The 25,626-nt window shown below is 33.9% G+C and overlaps 2 protein-coding genes across 2 annotated transcripts; both read left to right on the top strand.

Annotated features, from left to right (window-relative positions):
- Positions 1-6,990: 6,990 nt before the first annotated feature.
- On the top strand, positions 6,991-11,722 carry LOC132171721 (bifunctional 3-dehydroquinate dehydratase/shikimate dehydrogenase, chloroplastic-like). Its single transcript, XM_059583106.1, has 10 exons — positions 6,991-7,074; positions 7,331-7,566; positions 8,901-9,006; positions 9,190-9,408; positions 9,504-9,850; positions 10,212-10,275; positions 10,358-10,607; positions 10,749-10,897; positions 11,243-11,405; positions 11,500-11,722. Exons 1-10 carry the CDS (start codon positions 7,060-7,062, stop codon positions 11,541-11,543), a joined length of 1,593 nt encoding a protein of 530 aa, XP_059439089.1. The 5' UTR covers positions 6,991-7,059; the 3' UTR covers positions 11,544-11,722.
- Positions 11,723-16,309: 4,587 nt separating this feature from the next.
- LOC132171264 (bifunctional 3-dehydroquinate dehydratase/shikimate dehydrogenase, chloroplastic-like) lies at positions 16,310-20,448 on the top strand. Its single transcript, XM_059582539.1, has 11 exons — positions 16,310-16,400; positions 16,739-16,971; positions 17,562-17,667; positions 17,772-17,990; positions 18,087-18,433; positions 18,660-18,723; positions 18,907-19,012; positions 19,101-19,244; positions 19,401-19,549; positions 19,873-20,035; positions 20,159-20,448. The coding sequence occupies exons 1-11, from the start codon at positions 16,380-16,382 to the stop codon at positions 20,200-20,202; spliced, it is 1,596 nt and encodes a 531-aa protein (XP_059438522.1). The 5' UTR covers positions 16,310-16,379; the 3' UTR covers positions 20,203-20,448.
- The last annotated feature ends 5,178 nt before the right edge of the window (positions 20,449-25,626 follow it).

The following is a 25,626-nucleotide window of genomic DNA, read 5'->3' as shown; positions in this document are numbered from 1 at the left end:
AAAAAAAATTATTGACGTGTCTAATTTTAGCACGTCAATAAATAGTTAAATATTAAGTTATTTAAATAAAAATTTTAAAAATTAAATTGAATTTAAATTTTCTGACTTGTCAAAATATTGACGTGACATATCCAACACGTTGAAAAAAAGAATTTTTACATGCCACTTTTGGCATGTCAAAATTTACTGACGTGGCAAAACTTAGATACTGTTTGCCACATCAAAAGATGGCCAATTTTGTAGTGCTACTTATCTTCGACCTTAACTGTAAGGGGTGAAAATCGGGGCATTACATCCCATAAAGAGGCTTTAGGCTGGGAGCTACAAGAATAATATTATTTCCTATCAAAACAAGTTTTCATCTATATATAGGTCACGAACATTGTTTTTTCCGATGTTATATTTCATAATGATATTTTAAGCTAAAGTTTTATCTAAATCACATTCTAACTTTTCTTATTGAGTAAAAGTTATTTTTTGTTAAATATAGTAGCCTTTTGATTCTATAGAGATACTTATTTTACCGGGGACTTACTCTTGTACCTTTTGCTAAAGATGGAACTATAGCCACTAAAATAAAATTATCCATGAAGCCTTTGAAACATTTTCTTTCATTTAATATATTTTGGCCTTTTAATAGGCCCTTCACATGTTCATATGAACGCCAACCTTTCGAGTTTTAAATAATAACTTTCTTAGAAGCTTATAACCCAAACCATGGGTTGATATTGCTTTTTTCCCTTCCCAAAAATTTTAAAAAATAAAATAAAACCGATTAACTTATGATCTATTTTACCATAGCAAAAGTTAATTTTTTAAAACACCTTTCCATTTAGATAAACTTTTTTATGCAATGTCATGTGACATTGTATTGTGCAATGCTTTAAGTATTGAGTCGCTACATTTATTCTCATCCTTGATCAAGAACTTAATTTACTATATTTACTTTAAATGTCTCTTTATCACTTACAAAAATCATTTTTTCTACAATTCTTCACTTTCATGAAAGTAAGTGCTTTCCTGCAGTAACTTTCATTTATACGTACAAATTTATACATAGTGTCTTTTCATAAATGAATACTATACGTATTGCATTTAAATATTCAAATTTGCATATTTATTAGGGTTTTTTTTTTTTTTTTTTTTTTTGAAAAAATTTATTAGAGTGTTTTGATGCAATATATCATGACTAGGCTATCACCCCCTTTATTTGTCCATTTGAAACTAAGTTCTAATTTGTAGTATATACACATGTTTTGCTAAAAACCAAAAAATTAATTAGCATAAAAAATATTTCAAAAAGAATCTTGAAATCCTCTAAAAAAGATATTACGTGACCCAAAAGCCATTTTACTTAAAAATGGTCATAATTCCAAAAGTCGCAATTATTAAACAAAACTTATTTGAAGCAAATTACTTTAAGAATGAATCTATTTCATGCATATATAAGGGTGAAGCCTTAATTATTTTTTTTATTATACATCAAACTAAAAATTTATAAAGCGGAAAAAAAATCAATGACTTGCAAATGTATCAGAAAACTTTTGCTAGTGATGCTGGAGTTGCTTATGCGTATTTTCCTAAAAGTGCAAGCTAATGACCTTAGCCATATCTCTTCTCATCACTCTTCACCTCTCACTCTACTTCCTCAAGTTTCTAAACTTAATGAAGTTCAAACTAATGACGTTAGCCCTACCACTTTTGGTCCCTCTCCTACGCCCATCATGTATCCTCACTCCTCTGAACCTGATGAAGTTCTTGGAAAAATACGTACATGCATTGGAAAGGCAATTAAAGGTTGTCAAGAAACATGGCCACTTTACAACTTGTCTCCACGTCACTGGAGTGAAGTTGTAGCTTGCATTGTTTTTGATCATGGAGAATGTTGGAGGAATCAAAGTGGGGGAAGGAAGATGGCTTTTCTGTATATAAAATGCGTTAGTACTAATTGCCTATTTCATCCACTAGTCGATGTTGAGACCTGTATCAACAAATGTTGCGAAAAGTATTTCTAGAAGATTTCCCAGTATAAAGCCCGGTAAAGATTTCTTACCTACACTCTATTCTTTCTCTCTTTTCCGCCATTTGTCGGTCGCCAAATTGAGTGCCTCCAATGCAAAGATGGAAGCCATGTTGCCATTTGTTTCTTATAATGCTTATCAATTTCAAATACCACACAAAAGAAGGTTTATTATGTATTATTTATTTTCATTTATTAAAAAATATTGAACATTGTTTCTTCTACGTGAATCCTAAATAATGCTAAATGTTGACATCTATACATATTTTTTAACTTATAAAGCATTTAAAAATTAACTTCAATACCTAAAGTGATAACAATAAGAATTTTATAATTACCATAACCATGAATTGTCACTCCTTTCTCTACTTAACAAGAAAAGGGAAGTTATAATTTGTATTAATCTAGTTTCCTATGATAAATATGTATGGATTTCCAAGTAATTACCAAATAGACTCGTTTAATTTGAATTGGAGCAATAAAGATCTCATGTTAGTGAATCCCAACGATAAAAGTCTTAAATATTATGAATAACCATGTATAAGATTTAGAAAAATGAAATTGGAGGATAGTAATTATGATCATAGAAGTCACTTCTTTGGTATTCTGCTAATATTTTTATAAGGTAAGTATACAAAAATAACTACAATACCGTGAACTTTGTTCCCAAAAAATGTAATCTTTTTTGTTTACTCCACCTTTTTATAAAAGATGTGTTACAAAATTCATGTTATCTCTACCTTTTCCATCAACTACTACTTCACATCACCCTTACACTACAGTAAAGATCGTTTCACTTAATTGTTTTTAGGTCCCACCAGTTTTCTTTGACAGAATTTTTCTTTCTCCTTATCGACATCAACTCTGGTCCTTAGAGTATAACAATTTATGTGTTTGTTGTTTATCCAAATTATGATTTAGCTATTTGATTTTTGATCATTGACACTAAACCTTCTTGTCATTGCATAATGAAGTGAAAATATTTAGTTTTCTCATTAAACATAAATGAGAAGGAAAGCATGCAAGTTACATATCTTGTTATGGCAATCATATAATGCAACATTCTCAAGCAGTTTTTGCATCGATATATTAAATATTTTTTTCTTAAGGATATGAGACTAGATAAAAGTGGGCGAGTGAGATGGTGATTACTTGATGGCTTTGGCTATTCAGAAGCCATGCTTAGTGGTAGCATAAGCATAATAAACTTTTATGTTTTTTTTTTTCTTTCTTTCTTGTCATTTGTCCATTAAGCATAATTTTATCTGATTCACCCTTGTAATGAACTGGATCCATGTGTATCTATGTTCTTCACTGCTCGATCACTTTATTTATTAAGATGCATTTCACATGTAAAGCATGCTTTGATTACAGATTCATATGAAGGCTTCTAAGCTAGGGAAAATTCAAGACAAAACTTGTTAGATAGAGATCCTCAATTGTCCTTCGTTTCAAATAATATTTTTCTGAGTTGTGGAAGACTGTTAGATAAGGATGTTGTACTACCTGATTTGATACCATTGTGTTTTCAAGTTCTTAAATTGGATCATTTTGGACACAAAACTATGTCATTTGGGAGTTTGAATTTTATATGGGAATTGTTAGTATTGTATTATATATGTTTGGAGAATTTAGAGTTGCCGGCTGATGTATTGAGACCTAAAAAAGAATATACAATTTGTATGAGACTTCTTATTATTACATGTTATGTTATATATGAATCAATATTTATAAATATTGCACATCTTCTCTCGCCTATATTTTATATATCAAAAAATGATATCATTTTATCTCTACCGAGATGATATTTGCATCTTCTCAAGCCACAGCATGCTCACAATCCATGGTAGAGTTAGCAATGGAATATCGCTAATAGACTCCTACTATTCCCTGTAGCCTTTTTGCCCTTATTCAATTAAAAAAATAAAAATAAAAGACTCCTCCAACTAGCTAGTAGCTCCACCGTCTAGAGTAAGCTCTTTACCCTAAGGTAGATTTATCAAGAAAGTCAAAATCTGTATAACTTGTTATTGTCAAATCCTCATAATGGTAGACGAGCATATAATTCCTTGTTCTCCAAAAATACTTAAGCATATATGCTTTACCGCTACCCAATGGAGTGGTCTATGATTTAATTGATATCTACTACCATGCTAGCTGCACATGAAAAGTCTTGTTCAAAGTATAGCATACATGTGGCTTCTCACAACCATACTCTATGCATGAATGGAAATAATCTCTTCTTGGAGTCTAGCAAGCTAAACTAAGACAAGATTTTGTATGCAGCTTAGCATAAGCTTAATCCATATGTTATATATACCTTACTTCTCCCAAGTGATGATCCTTTAAATCAAACTGGTTAAACAATAAGATAATCACCATTGATAATGTAATGCTCAGGATCCGAATTGTTTTATGGGTTTGTTGCGATTAAATAAAAATAAGATAGATTAGTGTGGTAAAATAGAATAAGATAGTTTATTCTTACTCGATCTATGGTTCGTGTGGTAAAATAAAATAAGATTTTTGTTTTTTAATTTCTCCCATCCAGTTGTGCTTTAGGCTGCTTACACATGGCAGCCCAAATAGAAGTAACAAAAAAAAAAAAAAAAAAAAGTATGTTCCCACTTTTTATTGGTTTTCCTCACTTAATGGAAAGAAGCCATCATTTAGCAAATCCAAGCTACGGGTTGTTGATTAATCAGATTAAAGCTTTAATTTTGCCGATCGTTGAGGTTTCATCATAAACACCAATTTTTGTAGTTCTAGTTAGTTTGATTCTTTTGATGCTTAAACACTAGGTTTATTATTTGGATGAGTTGATTTCATTTAAGAGTATCAATTAATCCTAAGTTTTTATGGGTTCAATGGATAATGGGTATTTATAGGGTTCGGCCCAATAGCCTTGTAACTATGCTAGTGCAGATGCGGATGATGACCCAGTAGCCTTGTTGTAACTATGCTATATATTATGGACGAGGCCATTGCATCGTGCGTTCTTAACAACACGCCTTTTGAAAAACACAAATTTTTCTACTTTTTCAAATTACAATCATAAACAATACATTATAAATGTCGCATTATTTGGCAGTATTGCTCTCATTTTGTCCTCTTATTAAGTTTTATAGTCTATATAATTATAGTCAATCATGTGAATGCATCTATACACTACAAATGTGCTGATCTACGCCATTAGTCAAATGAGTATACGTTTTTGTATAAAAATAACAAAAGAAAGAAAAAGTCAATGGAATAGTTACTAAGAAATTAGCCATCCTTTCTTCTCTCTCGGGGCTATCTGTAATTCAGACGTGAGACAAGGTGGTAAGAATGACAGCTATATATCTTGGGCAAAAGGTTAGATAGGATCTTAGAATCCTTGCTGGATTGGCTTCAGATTTTTATAGGTGTAAGATTTTGGGGTCTTGAAAATGAAACTCATGCAGAAGAAGACAATTGTAATCTTCCCAGAATATAAAAATATGATTTACCATAAAATAAAATATAAAAAATCAAAGACATGGGGAAGAAAGAAGAGCTAGAAGAAAAGGCTAGAATTTTTGGTATTTAAAGAGAAAGAATTACCCAATAAAAGGACACTCTTAAAGAGCATTTCATTTGATATCACAATTATTAGTAGACATTATCTTAATGGATTTATGGACGCAGTTTTTACATGCTTTATATTTTTAATATTTTCATCAGATTTTGTTTAAAAATCAAATATATTATTTAAAGCTTCAGAGTAAGATGCGGGTACTTCCAAAATCCTAGATTGCTATTTTTCACATTCAACAAAAAGATGTCCACATTTTGACGAATATATATATATATTTGTCAAAATGTGGACATCTTTTTGTTGAATATATATATATCCGCCAATTATATTGCATGTGCTCATGAAATCTGAAATTGTTATACTCAACCCCATATTTTTGTTTGGCACATAATTAAATGTCTGGGGTTTCTTTATTGGAGAGAGATCACTAACAATTTTAGTGTTTGGATTGCAAATAATTTTGACAAAAAATTATGAAAGAGCCTTTATGGATTCACTTGTCCCCACAAATTTCTTGTAGTCCATCCACTTATTAGGATAGATGAACCCTATAGAGATTGTCTCATATTTCCTATCCGAATTATTATCAATTTGAACAGCAAAATTCGAAATAGCTTGCTTAAGGGTTGGAGTTTCTTTGCTGGATAGAGATCTCTAACAATTTTGGTGTTTGAATTACTAACAATTCAGATAAAAAGATATTGTAAGAGAGCCTTTATGGACTGATCACTTACTCCAACAAGTTTCGTGCAGTCCATCCATTCACCTATAGGGATTGTGAATCCCATAAAAACTGGTATTGATATCCCCTAGAATTTTCTTTAAATTTGAGATTCTCAAATTCATAAATGTCAGCCGTCCACCCTATCCAAGCGTCTAAAATAAACCATGTTTCAGCATTTAATGAGGAAACTACAAAACCTATGTTTCCTTAAGGGTAACTTTCTCATTAAATTTCTTCATTAAATACTGAAACATGACTTATTTTAGACGCTTAGATAAGACGAACGACTAAGATTTATAAATTTGAAAATTTCAAATTTAAAGAGTATTCTAAGGGATCTCAACCCTAAAAATTGTCTCACATTTTCTATGAGAATCATTATTAATTCAAAGATAAAAAATCGAGATTCTTGCTTAAGGGCCGGCCACCTAATGTTCTAAGAAGCTGGTTTGATACTTTAGAGTCTGAGAGGCCATTGACACCCAATTTTCAAACCAGTCTTCTTTTTTATTTTATTGGTAAGTACCTACCCTCCTTGGTAACAAGAAAAACTGGTAACATACTGTGAGGAATATATTATACACACATAGAAGGCCCGCTTAAATATATATATAAGAATATTTAATCCTACACTTTCTTCCATAACAAATAGTTTATAAGTCTCCCATCCTACCAGACACTCTCTCCCATAAATAAGCAACTTTTGAAGTTTCTTCTTCTACTGCTAACATTTCAACAACATACAGCAAACTCAACATGGCAAGCCTTCCGGTATATGCATTCTCTTCTCTTTAACTGCTTGGTTTTTCTTTTTATTCAGTTTTAGTTTTGCATGTTTGTTAATTACCCAAAATATGATCTTAAAATACCCAGCTTCAACACTCCCATGCATGCATGTTCAAATGGCTAGCTTAATTCAAATATAATGTATTTATTGATTCCACCTTTTGAATGGAAGCTTGCATGTATAGTGAAAAAATATGGTTGTGGGTTTTTTCTGAATCCTCAGCTGCTTGTTCTGTTGTAGTTTACGGTGTCCGGTTTGCAAACAAGCAGCACCGGAGGTCGGAGCAGTCCCACGTTGCTATGTACTCCGTTGATGGGAACGACGGTGGATCAAATGCTGATCGAGATGCAAAAGGCTAAGGAGATTGGGTCCGACGTCGTTGAGATCCGCCTTGACTGTTTGAGAAACTTTAATCCTCGCCCAGATCTTGAATTTCTCGTTAAGCAGTCTCCCTTGCCAACTCTTGTCACATACAGGTAAATTAGTAAAAGGAGGAAATAGTTAAATTGACCCACATGATTTCACCTTCAGTTCAGGTTGATACCAGATGACCTCTTTGCCACCGAGAAGGTCAAGGACTTTCTCGAGTGGTCAATCTTACGGTCGTGGATGAAGGAATGTAATAGTAAAATAATATATAGCACCAACCTTTTTTGGCTTGATAGTTAGTTGTATTTTATTTTATTCCGATATCGAAGTTAAAAAGAAAAAATAAAAATTGTAGAAAAATAAAAACCTTTTTTTTTCTTTGGTTCATTTGTTTTTAATTATGTACTCATTCATTTTTCCTAAGACCCAGTCAAATCCTGAAATCAGAAGGTTGGAATACAAATATTAGAATAATATTTGTTTTTGTGGAAATATATGATAGGAAAATAATATGAGAGAGACAATTATAGCAGAAGCAAAGAGAGAAAGCGTTAGGGCTTATGAAAATATTTGGGAAATGTTAAATTACCAGTTGTCTTAAAATTTTAAGCTTATAAGAAGAGAAAAATTTAATCACTTAATTATTAGTTTAACAAAGTACGACACATATCTTCTCAACTATCACTTCATTGTCGATGTCTTCTCTAACCTACCAAAAAATGTCAACGTCCTCCATTGACAAAAATATCATTCATAAAATTAAAAAATTCTTAAAATTATATAAAAATAAAATAAAATAACAAACAAAAAATGAAAAATCCTCGGTCACCCCCTTGTTTTTTTTTTTTTTTTTTAATTAAAAGGATGGGAAGGGACGACCAGTGTAGTTTCCTCCCTTGGGCGTGACCATCGAGGTTCTCATCTGCTGTGGAATGTCCGGTTTGAGCCATAGCTACTGCCTAGGAAGGCGAACCCGCCACCACAACCCCACCAAAGTGTGAGCCGGTAGAGCCCCTTCATAGTAGCATCTGGTTCACGCATCTACTACCGCAATCGGATTCGAACACGACCACTAGGATGAAATGAGTTCTTCTACCAACTCAACTACCACCTTGGTGGTTTTTTCAAATTTATAAGGATATCTTTGTCTTATTAAAAAAAAATTAGGGTTATTTTTGTTTTTTTGCTAATCTTGTGGGGACAAAACATTTGTTAGTAGTTTATGGAAACATTGACACAATGAGATGGTAGTTTGATGAGTACGTATATTTTTCTCAAAATATTCTATCACAAAGATGGTAATACAGTAACATATTATTATAGTAGCAGTTTTAACTTAAAACATTTTTGCTTTTTTATGCTGATGACGGATTGTTAAGTAAATTTGGTCCTTTTTCCAATTCCACTTGCAAACTAAAGGCTGCTTTCATGTACATTTCAGACCAGTTTGGGAAGGTGGTCAGTATGAAGGTGATGAAACTAAGAGGCAGGATGCGCTTCGTTTGGCCATGGAATTGGGAGCTGATTACATTGATGTTGAGCTTGAGGTACTATATTGTACTATATTGGCCTATATATGCAGTCAAAAAAACACATTGAACAATAAGTTCATTAGCAAGAATAACTCTTCAATTTTCTCTCTATTTGGTTGAAATTTTGTGAAAGGAAGGAAAGGAAAATAGTTAATGGCAAACCATGCAATGATACATTCAAGTTCACCTACTATGCAGGTTGCTCCCGACTTCAACAGTTCAATCTATGGGAAGAAACCTGAGAACTTCAAAGTCATTGTTTCTTCTCACAATTTTCACAATACTCCATCTGCTGAGGCCATTGGCAATCTTGTTGCAAGAATCCAAGCCACAGGAGCTGACATAGTAAAGATTGCAACAACTGCATTGGATATTACAGATTGTGCACGCATTTTTCAGATAATGGTGCATTCTCAAGTATGTAATGCACATTCCATGGATTTGTTTTCCGGATTTCGATTTACTTACATTTTTTTCCATGTTAATGAGAAATCTACCAAAATTGTACGTAGGTGCCGACAATCGGAATTGTAATGGGGGAAAGGGGTTTGATTTCGCGGTTGCTTAGCCCCAAGTTTGGTGGATATCTCACTTATGGTGCACTTGAGGCAGGTGCCATATCAGCTCCAGGTCAACCTACAGCAAAAGATTTGTTGGACTTATACAACTTTAGGTTTATAAGGCCTGATACTAAAGTGTATGGCATTATTGGGAAGCCTGTTGGTCACAGCAAGAGTCCACTTTTGTTCAATGCTGCTTTCAAATCAGTTGGTCTTAATGCAGTTTATGTGCACTTTTTGGTGGATGATGTCAAAAAGTTTTTCGATACCTATTCTACCATTGATTGGGCTGGATGCAGGTATGATCTCTCTTCTAGGAAATGCCTGATCATATTAGAGCTTCAGTTTACTTTGGATTCAGTGGCATAGCTAGCTAGGAGTTTGATTCACATGGAGTAAAATTATATGCCGGATTTACTCTGGCCTTTGCATTTTCCTCTGCACATTTTGCACCAAACAGAAACTTCATGTAGCTTAAGTAAACTTCAAATTCTGTTAAACCAAAAGCTTTGAGTTGTTAGAACTTGATGTTCTACTACTGAAAAAGTAGTAGCAGAAGATTAATCTGCTAGAGAAATTTAGCATAGACCATTTTATATGTTCCTTAGTATATAACAATTGCTTGGAATTTGTTCATAACAAGCTGAATTCGGAATGCAGTTGTACAATCCCACATAAGGAGGCTGCTCTGAGGTGCATGAATGAGATTGACCCTATTGCCAAGGTATTATGATTGTCTTCACCTTTAAATATTTGCATGTTGCAATTTTAGTGAACTTACAGTAACCTCTTTGATTTCTTTACAGAAAATTGGAGCTATTAATAACATCGTCCGGCGACCTGACGGAACATTAACTGCTTTCAATACCGACTACATTGGTGCTATTTCTGCGATTGAGGACGGACTACGAGGTTTGAATGGTACACATCCTGCAGTTGGCTCACCTTTAGCTGGAAAATTGTTTGTTGTCTTGGGAGCAGGTGGTGCTGGAAAATCACTTGCCTATGGCGCTGCACAAAAGGGAGCAAGAGTTGTGGTTGCCAATCGTACATTTGGTAATAATCTAGCTCTTTCTTTAAGACATATACTTCTTTAAAAGGCACCTCAACAAACAATGAGCTAAAACTTCGGAAAATTCCTTATCATCTATCATATTCTTTTTAGCCTTGAATCATGATGCGAGTCTTTTCTTACAGAACGAGCTAAAGAGCTGGCTGACAAAGTTGGTGGACAAGCTATGACTCTTGCTGAAGTAGATAACTTCCATCCAGAAGAAGGGATGGTTCTTGCCAACACTACATCTGTGGGAATGAAACCTAAAATAGATGAGGCCCCTATCTCCAAGGTTTGCCTCATCTCATACTTTCTTCGCTAAATCCTGCATCTTAAGATTCAACAAACCTTTCCTCTATGATGTCAGTCTCCTATAGAATATATGCTACAGAGTAACATGTTGAACTCTAGACCAATGACAAAGATTGCTGACTATATTGATCATTTCACAATAGTGGGAAAATTAGATGAAACTTTAAGATGTATAGAAAGTGATAGACCCTTTTGGCATGGTTAATTATCTGCACAGCAACAGTATAGATTTACAAGGTTTTGCTGGCATACAGAGTAATTACATCATGATAGGCTTCATTGTACTCATATGCCTAAGAATTATTGTATTTTGTTAATTCTGCAGCAATCTCTGAAACATTATTGCCTAGTCTTTGATGCCATTTACACACCAAAGGAGACCAGACTCTTGAGAGAAGCAAGAGAGACTGGAGCCGTTATTGTGTATGGAACAGAGATGTTGATCCGTCAGGGCTTTGAACAATACAAGAACTTCACTGGTTTGCCTGGTAAGATGAACCAAACCACTTCTGAATTTTAGTATCCTGAGCAACTTTTTCTTACTATTACTAACTCATTGATCTGTTTCATAAATAATTCCAGCCCCAGAAGATTTGTTTAGGCAACTCATGGAGAAGCATGCATAAATGGGGATTTGCTTTGGTATTCCAGTACTAGTAGTGTTGCAGCTGAATCTACACTTCCCCATTGCGGATCAAATTTCTCCGGTTTTGGCATTATGTGATAAGCTGTTGAGTTATTCTGTTGCATGAATAAATCTTCGTCCCTATGAATGAAACAATTTATGGAAATTGGATGATAGAATTTTGCAATGTTATGCGTTTAGATGTGACCCTTGACAATGAGAAGTGTTGGCAATGAGTTCACGCAGACAAGGCTTTTTTTTAAAAAAAACTTTTTGTATTAGAGTTTCTTTACATGCCACTGTTTCATATCAAGCCAAAATTCAAATATTGATGATAATTCAAGGCTGCAAATGTATTGAAAGCAGTTTAACCAGCCAAAAGGAATTTAAATCAGTCAACCATAATGTTCGAATTCGAGACCTATACTCTGATACAATGTTAAAATCATCGCTTATTTCAATACAAAAAATTGAATTTAATCGTTTAAATAATATTTCTAACACTTAGGACTTAAATGCCAATTATAAGAGAAAAAGTAGGTGGCTATATCGATGGCTAATGATCCTTTTTCACACCAAATTCATTAGGGGGATTGTTCAAGGTACTTTCTCTCTTTATAGTTATACTGATAGCCAAACGTTTCTGACTTGTCCATATAAACTTAGTTTTTTGTTGAAGAAGAAAGCCTAAGCATTCTGTTGGAATACTTGCAACATTAATCAACGTGACCTTTCTATAATTTTACTTGTGTTTCCTTGTTCTTCATATTTTATCTATAAAGTTAGTCTGATACGTGACTTTCATACAACTATGATGACTTAGCAGTAAAATCAACCATTGGATCAACAAAGACTTGTAAAACAAAAAAATCAATAGCTGATTTTCACTACCGCCACATCATTCTAGTTGTATGACAGTCGTATAATGTCTATTATTTCTTATTCACTAATGTCCAATGTTACACATACTCTCACTTCCACACTTCCAAGTATACATTCATTGATATGGCACTAAAAATTATCATTAGATACAAAATTTAATGGTAATTTATTTAAAACTTAATGATAATTTTTAGTATTAGAGTAAGAGACACTTGTATGTATTTTTTTCTCTATAATAAGAAATTGAGAGAGAGGAGAGAGAGATAGGGATCAAAAGGAGAGGGCAATGAGGATAACAAAAGAGTGCCCCATGTCCAAATTTGTAGCCACCTTACTAGTACCTACAAAAAGAAGACTCTTTTGTCTTTATTGAAGAAAAGAAAATGAAAGAATTTTAGAAATGGTTAGTTTGGAAAGTTTGGCCTTGACACAAAAGTACAACCATACTTTCGCATCCTAGAACGTTAGAAATGGTCCATATAATATTGTTGTTAGAATCAAAGGTTGACATAGGCAGTGCCATGTTTGGATCAAACAATTGGTCAGCCGTACGTACACGTTCTCGTCAACCCCCATCCACACGACATGAACCTTAAAACTACATTTAGGTGCTCATTCATCGTTATGGGGAGCACCCATTTTTTTTATATTTCAGCCATTTTAATATATATAAATTATTTTTAAATTCTCAACTATTCTTATAATTTAAGCCGATAAAAATATATGAATTTAATCATACAATTAATATTCTAATACTCTTCCTTATATATGGATTTAAACTCTATTTTAATAAGTAAAGCTGAACACATGAAATACTTAATTAAAATGATAAGTGAATTATAGAGACATGGTTCGAATTCAATATCACAGCCCTGATACCATATTATATACTTAGTTTTGCTATTTCTAATTGATGGCCTAGAGATAGTTTATTGAAGCAAAGCAGACAATGGAAAAGCAAAACACAGATTCAAGGTATGGTTTTGAATTTTAATCACAAGCTGTTGAGAAATTTTACATCATTTGATAGAAGAGTCATAGCAAATTAAGATCCATGTGTTAGGTTTTAGTTTGGCCTAATTCAATGAAAATTTTTGTAATTTTGTTGTTTAAAACTTTGGGAAGTAGCAGTTAGGGTTTCAGGAGTTGGGAAGTGTTCCCTGTTTTCCCGTTAGAAGCCTCGTCAAGACGGGTTCATGACGGCACTTGACAAAGTGCTCTCTGGTTTCCCGTCAGGACAGGCATGTAACGGGACTGAACTTGAAGCTACTGTTTTCTCATCAGAAGTCGCATCAGGAATGGCATGTAACAGGATTGAACTTGAAGCTATTGTTTTCTTGTCAGGAGTTGCGTCAGAATGAGCATGTAACAGGATTGAAGCTGAAGCTACTATTTTTTAGTCAGAAGTCTCATCAGGACAGGCATGTAACGGGATTAAAGCTGAAACTATTGTTTCCTCGTCAAGACGGGCATGTAACGGGACCAATGTTAGACTCCCTGTTTTATCGTTAGATGGAGCGTTAGGATGGGACACGTGGCGGGGATGAGTCATTTGTTCTTCTCGTTATGACAATACTCATTTCCCGTTAAAACGTGGGTTTTCCATATATGAAAAATCTAAAAAGTTTTGTTCATCCCGTCTTTACGAGAAATGAGTCACGTTAAGACGTGAAGAGTAAAATGTCTTCCCTATAAAAGGATTTTCTCGTCACTGACTCACTGTAAACTTTTTGGGAGAATTTTCTCTGTGCGGTTTCAAAATTTTTCTTCGAGCTCTGTGTCTTGGGAGTTGTTTGTTCAAGAGAGGACGTGATAAAGGTTCGGGCATTCATTTGCTCTTGATTGGTTATTGTTTGTTTGTTCCACTGCACAAAGATTTTTGTTTGGTTACTTGGTGAAAGAAGTCTACCGAAGAGTCGTTGAGAAGATGCACTCCATGAAGATGGTCAGGCTGGAGACAAGCTAGGAGCTTGTTGTTCTTACTAAGTCTAGAGGTCCTCTATGGTTGTGAGTATCGTCTAGTCTGTAAATTGAATCTTCATATAGTGATTTCTCGGGTTTGACTGCACTAGAGTGGTTTTTACCTTTATTAGTTCAAATGGTTTTTCACTTCGTAAACAAACTTTGTATTGTGTTTGTGATGATTTTTTTAATTCCTTTATTTTTTTGATTTGGCCCTTGGGGGTGGTCTGGGGGTGGCTTCGGCCACCCCCAAAGGGGGTGGCCGAAGCGGTGGCCCTTGGGGGTGACCGAACCACCCCCAAGGGCCATGGGGGTGGCTTTTGCCACCCCAACCGGCCCATGGGGGTGGTGTCGCGCCACCCCCATGCCCCAAAATGTGGTGGCCGGCCACCCCCTGTGGCCAACATGGGGTGGCCAGTTACCCTTTATGTTTTTTATATTTGTTTTTTATTTTTAGTATTTTGTTTTTTATTTATTTTTAAAAGTAAAATAATATTAATTTTTTTAATACGTCACGTGGCGGGTTGATGGTTTTGGGATATTTAAAGAGAGATCTTAGCCATTAACTAAAAAATGAACTAGAGAGGATCCTTGTCTTAATATGGATGACTCTCGTCATCAAGTGCATAGGATTGCTAGCTAGAGCCAAGAAGACAAGAAATTTGAAGGAAAAAAAAAAAAAGACAAAATAATTATGGGAAAAGCCTTCAGAATCAAAGAAATTACCAAAAAAGGGGGTGGGGGGGGGAGAATAATGGAGGGCCGTACCAAACCTTTTGTAACTGTAGGTCATAGTCTTTGGGTTGCAATAATATAATGGGACTAAACGAAAAGACACTTCGGTAAAACGAACTTTTAAGTCACCAACCCGACCGACCCAAAGATACTTCGACGCCCACGTGGCGGTTTTCTCTACCTAATTCTAATGGATGAATTGCCTACTCAAAAACAATTCAAAAGTTAGTTGGTTCGGACATTTTTTTAAAAAAATTAGTTGGTTAAGTTAATGCAATAAGAGTAGGCGCATAATTAGAATGTTTAGCTTGGAGGCAAGTTTTGTTATAAAAAATAAAAAAAAATGGAGGGAAAAAAGTTAATTTTTAAACATATATTAAAAAATAAAAATTATTCTTTTACCGCCCAATGGCTTAGGAGGACTAAAGTGGTTCCGCCCCGGAATAAGAGTAACTCATAATCATATTAATAATATTTTTCTGTTATAAAGACAATAGGCAGCAAAATATAAATATTCAATATTTATCTGCACCAAAATTAAATTTTACTCAATTGTTCTACGTGCTTTGTCTCTCGAATCTCTAGTGTCTTAGCACTCTACTACTTGGGCCCCCATTAGTTTTTACAATTTTTAATTTTGCTAAGAAAAGGAAAAAATTAATATATATATATATATTAATTTTTTCCTTTTCTTATATATATATATCTTCAACCATATAAAAAGGATAATTTACAAAGGATTATCATAATATCACATCGTGGACTATTCATATTCTCATTTCTGTAAAATAATGAACTTTGAGCATATATGGTCATACATTTTATGATCAAGTTGACATGGTCTAGCTAACTAAAATCAATTAAATTACAAGGCATAACCACAATCTATAGCATATTACTCATAAAAAAAAAAAAAAAAAAAAAAAGTATTGGATCCTCATTCAATCTCTATCAAATGAACCCCATCCCACTTGTGGAATAATGGTAATTTCACAATTTAATTTAACATCGTAACCTTGTAAATTAAATAATTTTTTTGAAAATTATATAACCAAAAACCAGCTAACGGTCGTATTTAGAAGACAGGAGGAACTCAATAGGCATGATGCTACGACAGCCGACTGATCTTCCTTCTCCTATATATATGCACCTAACCCCGCCCACCAAACACCCTCTCTCTCTCTCCCTCCAATACGATAAGCAAAAACCTTCAGCGGCTCGCCACCTTCTCTGCTCAAGCATCAAGCTCTGACGCGCAATGACTCTCGGCAGCGTTCCGGTAACACTTCACTCTCACTGCCTGTGTCTGTGTACGTTCGTGTGTTTGTTTTTCCGTTTTTTGGTCGATTGTTAAGAAAGTTGACGGAATCGAAAGAAAACAGAGATGGGGTTTTGGGTTTAAATGTTCTTGTTAGTTTGGATTGTTTAAAACTGTAAAGGGTCGCGCAACTGAGTCAATCATTCATGATGGGGGAAAAGTTGATTGGGGGCATTTCATTTCTCTCAGTTTGGTTTCTGAGAAAACCAAGGAAATGGATACGTGTGCTTGTGGAAATTGTACAATTGAGTTTTACTATGTCCTGTTTTTTATTATTGTTGTTGTTGGTGTTCTTGTAGTTGGCTACTCCGGATCTTCAAATTGTGGGTGGAGCTCGAAGGAGTTCGACGCTGATATGCGCGCCAGTAATGGCGGAAACAGTTGATCAGATGCTGATTCAGGCAAGAAAGGCCAAGGAACTTGGGGCTGACCTTGTTGAGATTCGATTGGACTTCTTGAAGAACTTCAGTCCAAGACAGGATCTCGAAATCTTGATTAAACAGTCTGCTTTGCCCACTCTTATCACTTACAGGTAAGCAATGCTTCAAGGAATGTGTCCATTACTTTATTCAGTATGTTGTGCTCGATAAATCACGGTCCGTCTCAAAAGCTTAAGTTTATAAGGAGAGATAAATTTAATCACTTTATTATACTTCAACATTATTCCTCATGTGTGGACTCAGACTCTTTCTTAATATAAATCACCACTTATCTCAAAAGCTTAAGTTTATAAGAAGATATAAATTTAACTAATATAATTTATATTTTAACGGTGCTAGTTTGATGCATATATGCTCTTAGTTTGTGTTAGATAGGTAACCAAATTTCCCATCAGATTAAATTTTGAGGACACTTGATAACCAACATGATTGAAAACTGTTTGTCTGAAAGGTCCTCTGTTTGAATTTTAGGAAGCCCCTTTGACTATATGTTCTCTGCTCTGGTTTTCTTTAAATTATTTATGATGTAAATTTTTGTCGTTTTTTTTTGTTTTGTTTTGTTTTTTTTAATTTTTTTCTATCAAAACATTTAAAGTTCTTCTCTCATGTTATGTCTTAACTAGGTAAGAATTTCTTCCAACATTTTTCAGTCTTTTTAATAATACTTCCCTTGATCCTTTAGACCAAAATGGGAAGGTGGTCAGTATGATGGTGATGAAGGCAAGAGACAAACTGCACTACGTCTAGCCATGGAGTTGGGAGCTGATTATATTGATGTTGAGCTTAAGGTAAGCATAATGGTGTTTAAACAGTAATTGCTTCTGGTATTGTAGATTTTCCTTGACAATTCCAATGAACAACTTACTCAGACTCTTAAATTTGCCTCTTGAAGGTAGCTCATGATTTCTACAATACTATTCAAGGGAAGAAACCTGAAAAGGTCAAAATAATTGTCTCTTCACACAACTATCAGAATACTCCATCTCTTGAGGAAATTGGCAATCTTGTGGTAAGAATACAGGCTACTGGAGCTGATATAGTGAAGGTTGCAACAACTGCTGTAGATATCACAGACTCTGCACGTGTATTTCAAATTCTTGTGCATTCTCAAGTAAGTAACTTATGCACTATATTCATGCTTATTGAACGTTAGGATACTTCAATCCCTGTGTCTTTTGAAGTGCTAAATTATTGAATGAAATTGTAGGTCCCTATGATAGGAATTGTGATGGGTGATAGGGGCTTCATTTCAAGGATTCTTAGTGCAAAATTTGGTGGGTTTCTCACTTTTGGTTCGATTGAGGCTGGGGTGGTATCAGCTCCTGGGCAACCAAGTATAAAAGATTTATTGGAATTATACAATTTCAGACAGTTGGGGCCTGATACCAAAGTACATGGTGTCATTGGGAATCCTATTGGACACAGCAAAAGTCCTCATCTGTACAATCCAGCATTCAAGTCGGTCAATTTTAATGGAATCTATCTGCCTCTGTTGGTTGATAATGTCGCAAATTTTCTCAAGACATACTCATCTCATGATTTTGTTGGATACAGGTAAAATCCCATTTCAGAAACTTCAAAACTTAAGCAACCTTTGGAAGTGGACTTAAGTTGTAAAAATTTTAAAAAAGATAATGCAATTAGTCACACAAATTTTTTTTTTTTTCTTTTTTTTTTTGTGGTTTTTTGAAAGTTTCAAAAGCAAATAAAGGAGTTCAAAATATATCGAATTACTAGATTTTCCATAAGTTAATGTAAATAATTGTTACTTGAAATGCAGTTATACGATTCCTCACAAGGAAGCTGGGTTTAACTGCTGTGATGAGATTGATCCAATTGCCAAGGTATCCAGTTATCTCTTTACTTCAGAATTCTTTTTATTTATTGTCACTGCACTGTTTGTCAATACCATCATCATCATGAATCAATATATTTAAGTTTGTCTGGAAGTTTTTTTCTTTTCTTTTTAACCATCTTGTCAGTGGCATGCATGTTGAATATAATTTCTTATTCAATTTTCATTTCAGGAAATAGGAGCTATTAGCTGCATGATCAAGAGACCTGATGGGAGGTTAATGGGCTACAATGTGGACTATCTTGGAGCCATTGCAGCTATCGAGGAAGGACTTAGAGGTTTTGAACATATTACAAGCTATGAAATATTCTGTTCAACTTTTGTTGGGGGGTCAGGTTTTAACAGACCAACTTTTTCTATATGCAGCATCAAATGGTGCAAGCCGCGTATCTGGTTCTCCCTTGGCTGGTAAACTGTTTGTCGTCATGGGTGCTGGTGGTGCTGGAAAAGCACTTGCTTTTGGTGGAAAAGAAAAGGGAGCAAGAGTTGTAGTTGCCAATCGCTCATATGGTGAGAATCTTTGATTTTGTGATTAATATGTATTTGATGACTTTTAATAGCATTAAAAAAAAAAAAAAAAAAAAAAAACATGGTACAATGATAACTGAGTTGAACTTTTAAGGGTGTCTTAGATGGTGAATAATTTTTTATTCTTCTGACTGCTAGACAAAGCCCAAAAACTTGCCAGTAAAGTTGGAGGACAAGCTATAACTCTTGCCGAATTAGAAAATTTCCATCCAGAAGATGGGATGATTCTTGCAAACACTACATCTGTTGGAATGAAACCAAAAATTGAAGACACACCCCTTGCCAAGGTTTGCCTCCTTGTCATTTTCATGTTTTATGTTCTGTCAGTGATGTAATGCTGGACAATGTGTGTACATATAAAGGATTCGAGAGTTTAACTATATGAAATTGGTTTGTTGAAATAATACTCTTTCAAAAAATGCTAAGAAAATTTTATGTTCAATCTGCAGCATTTGTATACAAGCTCTTGTTTCCTTCAAAATTAAAGATTGCTTCTTGAAATAACGTACACAAATATCAAATAGGCTATAATGGTATTGGTGCGTATTAGTAGTTAATCTTCATGTGATGAGTAATATTTTGATACCTCTTTCTTTCTTTGTCTTGGCAGCAAGCTCTGAAACACTATTCTTTGGTTTTTGATGCCATTTACACACCAAAATTGACCAGACTCTTAAGAGAAGCACAAGAGTCTGGAGCCACTATTGTTTATGGGACAGAAATGTTCATTAACCAAGCATTTGTACAGTTTGAAAAGTTCAGTGGTTTGCCAGGTAAGATGAAGCAACAAAATCATCAAACCTCTGACTCTCTGCATCAAAATTTATATATATATATATATATCCTCACTCTTTTCTTTTATCTTCTCATCATCTTTCCCTTAATTTTTCTTGCAGCACCGAAGCAACTGATTAGGGACACTTTGGCAAGAAACACATAATCACTGCAGCTGAACCTATGTTTCTCCACTAGAGCTATTTCATTTCAATTCCTAAATGTGCCATCAGCTGTTGCATTATTCTGTTGAAACAATAAGATTTTCATTTTTGTATTATGGAATGACTTGTGATCATGAATATCAAAAGTCGTCAAGCTTGCCTTATGCCGTGTATAGGCAGCCATAGATAGGGCATGCAGTTTTACGAGAGAGGATTCATGTAGCCAATTCTAAATTTTTGGGACATTCTTTTCCAATCAAGTTTAGAATAGTATGGGGTCATTTGCCTCTCTTTTATTCAGATTAATTGTCCAATAAGATACGGATTTCTGTTGTAGCTAGGTTTATTAGCTTGTCTAGAAAAGATAGGTTGAACCATGTCATGATCGAAGAAACTCATAATAAAATGTAAATTGTGGAAGAAAAGTGAAAAAGAAAAGAAAAAATAACACAAAGAATTTACAGGTGGTTCAGTGTTAAACATCTACATCTACCACTAGGGATAAGCCCAAATGGCTACATCTTGCTCTTATTATTTGCTTAAATTTATAATATAAGAGACTCATATTTATGAGAGAATCGGGGTAGGTGAAGATAATACAAGTATGGTAGATGGAGATAATATCAAATCAAATTTGAATACAATCAAATCTCATTACCTAAAAGGTAAAGAAATTTATAGGCCTAATTCATCTCATAAAATCGGTTCAATAAGAGAAGGTTGTCCACTCCTTATAAACATACACAAGGTCTTGTCCACAAGCAATACCCTCTCTCGCGTGCGGTTGATAACAAAAGAAATTTGTGAGCCTAACTCATCTCATAAAACCGGTTCAATAAGAAAATGTTGTTCACTCCTTATAAATATACTCAATGTCTTGTTCACAAGCAATGTGGGATTATTTCTCAACAAAAGATAGGAGATTACATTCATATATTCTAACATCCCCTCAAAATGAAGGTAGAAATTCGTGAAACCTTGAGTTAATTTTAAAAATCAATAATAATAATAATTTTTTTATTATTATTATTATTTTTTTAATTTTTTTTTTTTTTGCGAAAAGAAGTTAAAGGTGGTTAATGATAGTAGTTGGAAAATCCCCAAAATTAGTGACAGCTAGTGGTCATGGCCAAAGATGACCAAAAACTCGCTGAAGTTGGTGGCGGCCAACAACAATGACCAGAGATGGTATCGGCCGGCCACGGTGATCAAAGATGAGCCTTTAACAATAATAGGTTGAAAATAGGCCAAACAATGAGCCAAAACCTATTGTTTTCAACATAAAAGGATGAAGGCATCTAACTGACATGTCGTTTAGAAAAAAGAAAGATGAAGTACCTAAACGACTTGTCATAAATTAGCAAAGAAAAAAATGAAGTTGTCAGGGCATGGTGGAGCGTGGAGGCGCATGAGACGTGTGCCAAGGCTGGCAAAAACTTCTTGCATGTGTTGGGCACGTGAGACCTCCGTTGGGGTTGATTTTTGTGGCGTCGTATAGATCAACCGATAATTTTTCGATTTATGTGGTTAAAATCTTGATAAGATTCTCTGAAGACAAGAATCTGAGACAACAAGATTATTGAACTACAATGAAGAATCCCCAAAGGGGATGGGGCACCGTCGGGAAAATGAAGAAAACAAGAATGCACAAAGCTATTAAGATTGAATATTGGCATTAGCAGAAGGCTCTCACACCATGAAGAATCTCATAATAAAATATAAATTGTGAAAAATAAAAAAAAATAAAAGAGAAAGAGAGAGAGAAATTAACACAAGGGATTTATATGTGGTTTGGTGTTAAACACCTACATCCACCTCACTAGAGAAGATACCAAAAATGGCTAAAACTTGCTCTTATTCTTTGATAAAATTTACAATACAAATGACTCCTATTTATAGAAAAATTGTGGTAGGTGAAGATAATACAAATATGGTAAGTGCAGATAATTTCAAATCAAATTTAAATATGTTGGTTTTTGAATTGCCATATTCAGTGCAAAATATATTCATCTACGATACATACGAGGTGTTGTGTTCAGAGAAGACCTAGAAAATATGGTTAAGCCTAACTAATCATAATAGAAGATATATGATGTGGTTAAGTTTAATTAAATCAAGGAAATGAGCAAATCGGAATTCTTTAATTAGAGTTAAAATCGGATTTGATTAAATTCAGTATCATGCACACGTATCAATATTTGAATCATAACTTTCGGATTAAGAATCGGATTGAGGTCAAACCAACGGCATTGGAAATCTAACTCAAACTTATACAAATCTTTGTGAAATAAGATTTTTGTAATTTGGAGGTTTCCAATGCCAAAATTGTCTCGGAAGATAAGGATAAAAATCTGAACGAATCCTATTTCAACTAGTACTAGGTTTTCTTCCTATTTCAACTAATACTGGGTTTTCTTGTAGTCTATATATAGAGGGGTATTATGCACAAAATTGTAAGGAATTCCACATAAGAATTTCATGTGCTAAGAAAGCGTTTAAGATATTGAGTGGAGTTAAAGGTTGTGCTTTCATCACAGGAGTTCAGGTTTTGGGAGAACTACTGCGGTAACGGGCAAGTGGGTTGCTTGTCTAGTACACGGCATTGTCAGTTGCAAAGGTTTCGTAAGTATTGACATTGTGTAATTTCTCATTATTTTATTGTGTAATTTCTCGTTATTTTATTGTGAGTGATTTCATAGGTTTGGTTGCCCCGTAGGGGTTTTACTTTTAGAGATTTCTCTAAAAGGTTTCTTCTTTGTCACCAAAATATCTGTGTCTCTTTGATTTATTGTTTTATATATTTTGGTGAATGATTAATTGTGATTGTTTAATTTGAAGAAATTCATAAAGCTATGAATATTAAATGCGGAAACAATAAAATAGGAATAATAAAATAGACAAGATATTTATGTAGTTCGGTCTATGACCTACATCCACAGATAAAGCCTAAGGGCTACCTTATGCTTTTATTCAATGATATTTTTTACAATACATGGGGTGGATAAGTTTGGTAATCAAATCAAAGTAATTTGATTACCATCAAATCTAATTACAATAAAATCAATCAAATTTGATGATAAAATCAAATTTAATTATAGGAGATTACAATCAATTACAATGAAATCAAATCTCCTAATATTCTCTAACATAATTTTTAACTCCACGTATTATTTACATACACATATTCAACCTGTGGCGTCCCACATCACCTGGGTATGGAGATGGAGATGTACTTAAATATATACTTACATCCTTAATGACAACAACGATATCATTATGTTTTTATTCAATGATATCTTTTACAATACATGCGGTAGATAAGTTTGGTAATCAAATCAAAGTAATTTGATTACCATCAAATCTAATTACAATAAAATCAATCAGATTTGATGATAAAATCAAATATGATTATAGGAGATTACAATAAATTACAATTAAATCAAATCCCATAATATTTTCTAACATAATTTTTAATTCCACGTATTATTTACATACACATATTCAACATGTGGTGTCCCACATCGCTTGAGTATTACACCCTTTATGACAACAACGCATTTTAAAGTCGTGATGGTCATAATCTCAGCAGAGCTTTGCAGTTAAGCGTGCTTCTGCGAGAGTAGTACCAGAATGGGTGACCTTCTGAGAAGTCTAGTTCGGGAGAGTCAAAAGTGGACAATATTATGTGTCATTAGGGTGGAGTGTTACAAATGGTATCAGAACCATTACCCAACCTAAGATGGGGGAGCGTGCACAAGCCCATAAAGATCGTTAGCGGCACTCACTAGGACGCCAAGAATTGGCTAATCCTATGAGGGTCGCCAGCAAGGACGCCGGGTACTAAGAGGAAGTGATTATGGCGTCCCACATCGCCTGAGTATGGCAATGGGGATGTACTTAAATGTATACTTACACCCTTAATGACAACAACGCATTTTAAAGCCGTGATGGTCATGATCTTATTAGAACTTCCCAGTTAAGTGTGCTTCTGCGAGAGTAGTATTAGGATGAGTGACCTCTTGAAAAGTCTGATTCGAGTGAGTCAAAAGCAAACAATATTGTGTGTCATTTGGGTAGGGTGTTACACAACCCCCTTCTAAGAGTCGTTTATACACTTTTCAAAATACAATCAACAAAAGCCTATGTAATTGAAAGATAGGGCTCACGCCTCAAAAACAACATGTTAAAGTGATCCTTTCCTATTTTTGTATTTTTAATATTTGATTTTTTATTTAAAAATCTTTCTTCTCACCTTTTTAGATTCAAAATTACAAATTAAATTTTTATATTCAAATTTTTCTAACATCTCATTTTCAATTAATAATATGGTTAATCTATTTAATATTTTTTGTGACATTGTTCATTTTAGGTAGAATTTTATTAATTTTAATTTTGAAAAACTTATTTCGACATAAGTAACTATAACATATATTGTCAATAAAATTCTATAAGCGATACATGTATTTGTAAAATAATCAAGTCTTTTTATACAATTTAATATGTCAACTGGAGCATTTTCTTCTATTTGGGGTCTGTTTAGGTTAGCAATTTCAAAAAGTGCAATTTCAAAATAGTTATTTTAAAAAAAATAATTTTTAAAAACACAAATAAGCATTTAACAAAATCACAATTTGACCTTTAAAATTACAATTTAACATTTAAAAAATAGTGTGTTTTCAAAAAAGCACCTATTTATTTACGTACGATTTGAAAATGCATATTTTCTACATTTTTAAATCGCATTTTAAAAAAAACGCAATCCCAAACAATCTATTTTATAAGATTTGGTTTAAAATCGTACTTTTTATCTATGAAATTGCAATGCCAAACATACCCTTATAAGTTTTCTTTTAGAACTTTTAGTTTTGAAAATAATTCTAACCCATCAATCATATTTTTATTTGGTTTCTTTATTTGCTTTGTTTCAAGAATGGAACATTCATCTTTTTAGCGTTTATTTTTTTCCCCATTTTGAACTTGCAAAGGAGATGAATGGTGTTTTCCCATCTTCTTAGCATTTAATCTAATATTCAAGAGTGACTTTATGCTTGATTCCTTATTCAATGCTATTGATTTTTTTTTTTAAGCATTGTTTCAATAATGAAACCTTATTCGCAAGGCCCCCCAAGAGATAGCTTAATCTGCTGGGATCACACTTAATTAAGCGGAGGTCACTACTTCAAATCCTCCTCTCCCTTCGGCAGACATGTAAAAAAAAAAAAAAAACTTATTCTCAAAGGATAGCTCAATCAGCTAGGATCACGCCTTATGAAACGGAGGTTTGAATCCCCCTCCCCATTTTCCTCCCTTGTGGGGACATGTCAAAAAAATAAAATAATGAAACGTTGGAGAATCAAATGATTATAAAGTTTTCTCTAATTACTTGTTCACCATAATTAAAAGCTTTAATTAAAGAATATTGACAA

Source organism: Corylus avellana, chromosome ca2 (genome assembly GCF_901000735.1).
Source record: "Corylus avellana chromosome ca2, CavTom2PMs-1.0".
NCBI lineage: Eukaryota > Viridiplantae > Streptophyta > Magnoliopsida > Fagales > Betulaceae > Corylus > Corylus avellana.
Note: the sequence above shows the minus strand (reverse complement) of the source record. Positions and strands in the feature narration are given on the sequence as shown.